Genomic DNA, 2,357 nt, shown 5'->3' with positions numbered 1-2,357 from the left:
ATTAAATGTTCTCAATTTAGTTTAGTTTTTTTAGCCTTGGACTAGTTCAGTTAGAATTTTTTTATTGAACATACGCGCGATGGCTTACATTATGTATACATATAATGTGTCGAGTGTATCCTGTCTCTATAGCTCTTCCTCGTTTTAGCGTATATTTTAAACAGATATAACGTCTTCCAATCACCAAAATTAATTGATTTTTTAGTCCTATTCAGATACAAGTTGTAGCAGACGTTCATGAACAACATACACAAGAGCAGTCGCAAAAACATGCTAGTTTTTAAGTATGTTTTCTATATTCCAAAAACAACCCCAGACAAAATCTCCAGACGAACGACACCAATTTTGAATCACCCTGTATATTGAAGAGTAAAAAATGGAATAAACTTAGATTTAAAAAAATACTTAACGCAAATAATCCGGCGTGAAAGCAAAAAGACCGTTTTATGCATCTGATTCGATTATTTGCCTTCGTTAAGGCGTACGCTTTTTTTACGACAAACGCCCCCGCAAACAAAACCAGTTCAAACTGTCTGTCCGACTTTTCTCCATCTTTGGAACTTCTCTGGAATATTTCCGAGTGAGGGCCCCCAGATAGAGATGCGTTTGTGTGCTGCCCCAATAACGTGTCTTTTGCCAGGTGGATCACGACCCATCCGCAACGCGTTCCCCAGCCGCAACGCGTCGAATCTCCTGCTGCAGCATGTTGAATCCCCAAGATGCTGCAGCTCTGGCCGCTACCGCTGCAGCCTCCACCAAATTCTACCACGAGAGTGGCGAGAAAAAGGAGAAGAAGCCCGAGGATAAGGAGGCAAAGAAGAAGCGCAAGTTGCCCATCATTAATCCTCTGGTGCGGTTGCCATCGTGGCCCAGTAAGTCGCAGGCTGGCATATATTTATTTTTTTATTTAAAACTAGGTCTTCAACCGCAGCAGAGTCAATAGATCTTTTGAAGGAAAATTACAAGCAATTAATTTCAGATGTGACCACAAGTGGAGGATTTATCAGCAAATGCCTTCTGGCCAATGCGGACACTCTGTGTGCAGCAGTGAGTCCCTTAATGGACCCGGAAGAAACGTTAATGGAAGGATTCTACGAAAGATGCGTGATGAACAACTATTTCGGCATTGGGATCGATGCGAAAATTTCCCTGGATTTTCACCATAAACGCGAAGGTAATCTACTAATAAACGAATAAATAATAAAGTGAATACAGATAGATGTTTGTTTTTATTCTGTAGAGCATCCAGAAAAGTGCAGATCCAGAGCCAAAAACTACCTCTGGTACGGAGTGCTGGGCGGTAAAGAGCTGCTTCAGCGCACCTTTAAGAACCTCGAACAACGCGTGCAGCTGGAATGCGATGGGCAAAGAATCCCCCTGCCCAGCCTACAAGGAATAGTAATTCTGAATATTCCAAGGTAGTGCAAAAAAAACACGCAAATGTGCAGAAACGCAAATTCCTCCTCCTCTTCGTAGATTTATGGGAGGCATCAATTTCTGGGGCGGTTCCAAGATGGACGACGTGTTCATAGCCCCCTCCTTCGACGACAAGATTCTGGAAGTGGTTGCGGTCTTCGGGTCCATGCAGATGGCGGCATCTCGAATGATGAAGTTCCAACATCATCGCATCGCACAATGCCAGAGCATCCAAATCAACATCCTAGGTAGGCCTAGCCAGATTTTCTTCATTTACATCCTAACTGGTTTTTTATTATAGGCGACGAAGGAGTTCCGATACAAGTGGATGGCGAAGCCTGGATTCAACCTCCGGGCATTATACGAATCCTGCACAAAAACCGCATGCAAATGCTGGGCAGGAACAGAGCCCTGGAAAACTCTCTGAAGAGCTGGGAGGAGAAGCAACGCCAGAGTATTGCTGGTCAAGGAGGCGCCAAGCCCCGACTTTCCATTTCTGGGGCGAGTCACGACAAGTCTAGAAGCAGCGTGACTAGGCAAAGCATGCCTGGTCACACCACCGACACATCCAAGAGCTTCCTGGGAGTGACTGTGGAGAAGATCCGCCAGCATTCGTTTAGTGGAGCGGTAAGCGACATGAGGAGTGATCAAGGGCGGATCCAGGGGACACCCCCATTCAATTCTCTATCCAACGATGCCGAAACGAATTCTGTGGCTCGAATGGTTCTTGAGAAACTTCGAAAAAAGCAGGGTCATGTTCAAGTGGATTTTGCAACTCAAAAAAACCACGCAAATCTAAAACTTCTTGATTTCAAGCCTTTTTGAGAGAACTGCCAACATTTCCCAATCGATGGTTCACTTTCTAAAAAGGCCATTTATTTATCTCTAGAATGGTGTACAAATGAGCGTTCTTGCTCATTTTGCCTCCGAGATATGAGCAA

The 2,357-nt window shown here is 44.4% G+C and overlaps 1 protein-coding gene across 1 annotated transcript in view; it reads left to right on the top strand.

The window, feature by feature from the left end:
- Positions 1–2,357, top strand: part of LOC109537264 (diacylglycerol kinase eta) — a gene marked incomplete in the record, with an annotated part of 65,005 nt that overhangs the window by 60,003 nt on the left and 2,645 nt on the right. The window contains 5 exon segments of the mRNA XM_048665266.1: positions 641–872; positions 980–1,174; positions 1,241–1,418; positions 1,477–1,664; positions 1,718–2,043. Of these exon segments, the coding sequence (XP_048521223.1) occupies positions 641–872; positions 980–1,174; positions 1,241–1,418; positions 1,477–1,664; positions 1,718–2,043 (1,119 nt within the window).

This window comes from Dendroctonus ponderosae, unplaced genomic scaffold, assembly GCF_020466585.1.
Source record: "Dendroctonus ponderosae isolate FM_Combo_2020 unplaced genomic scaffold, Dpon_F_20191213v2 Dpon_F_20191213_3, whole genome shotgun sequence".
NCBI classification, from domain to species: Eukaryota; Metazoa; Arthropoda; class Insecta; order Coleoptera; family Curculionidae; genus Dendroctonus; species Dendroctonus ponderosae.
This window is presented reverse-complemented; position numbering and strand designations above follow the sequence as displayed.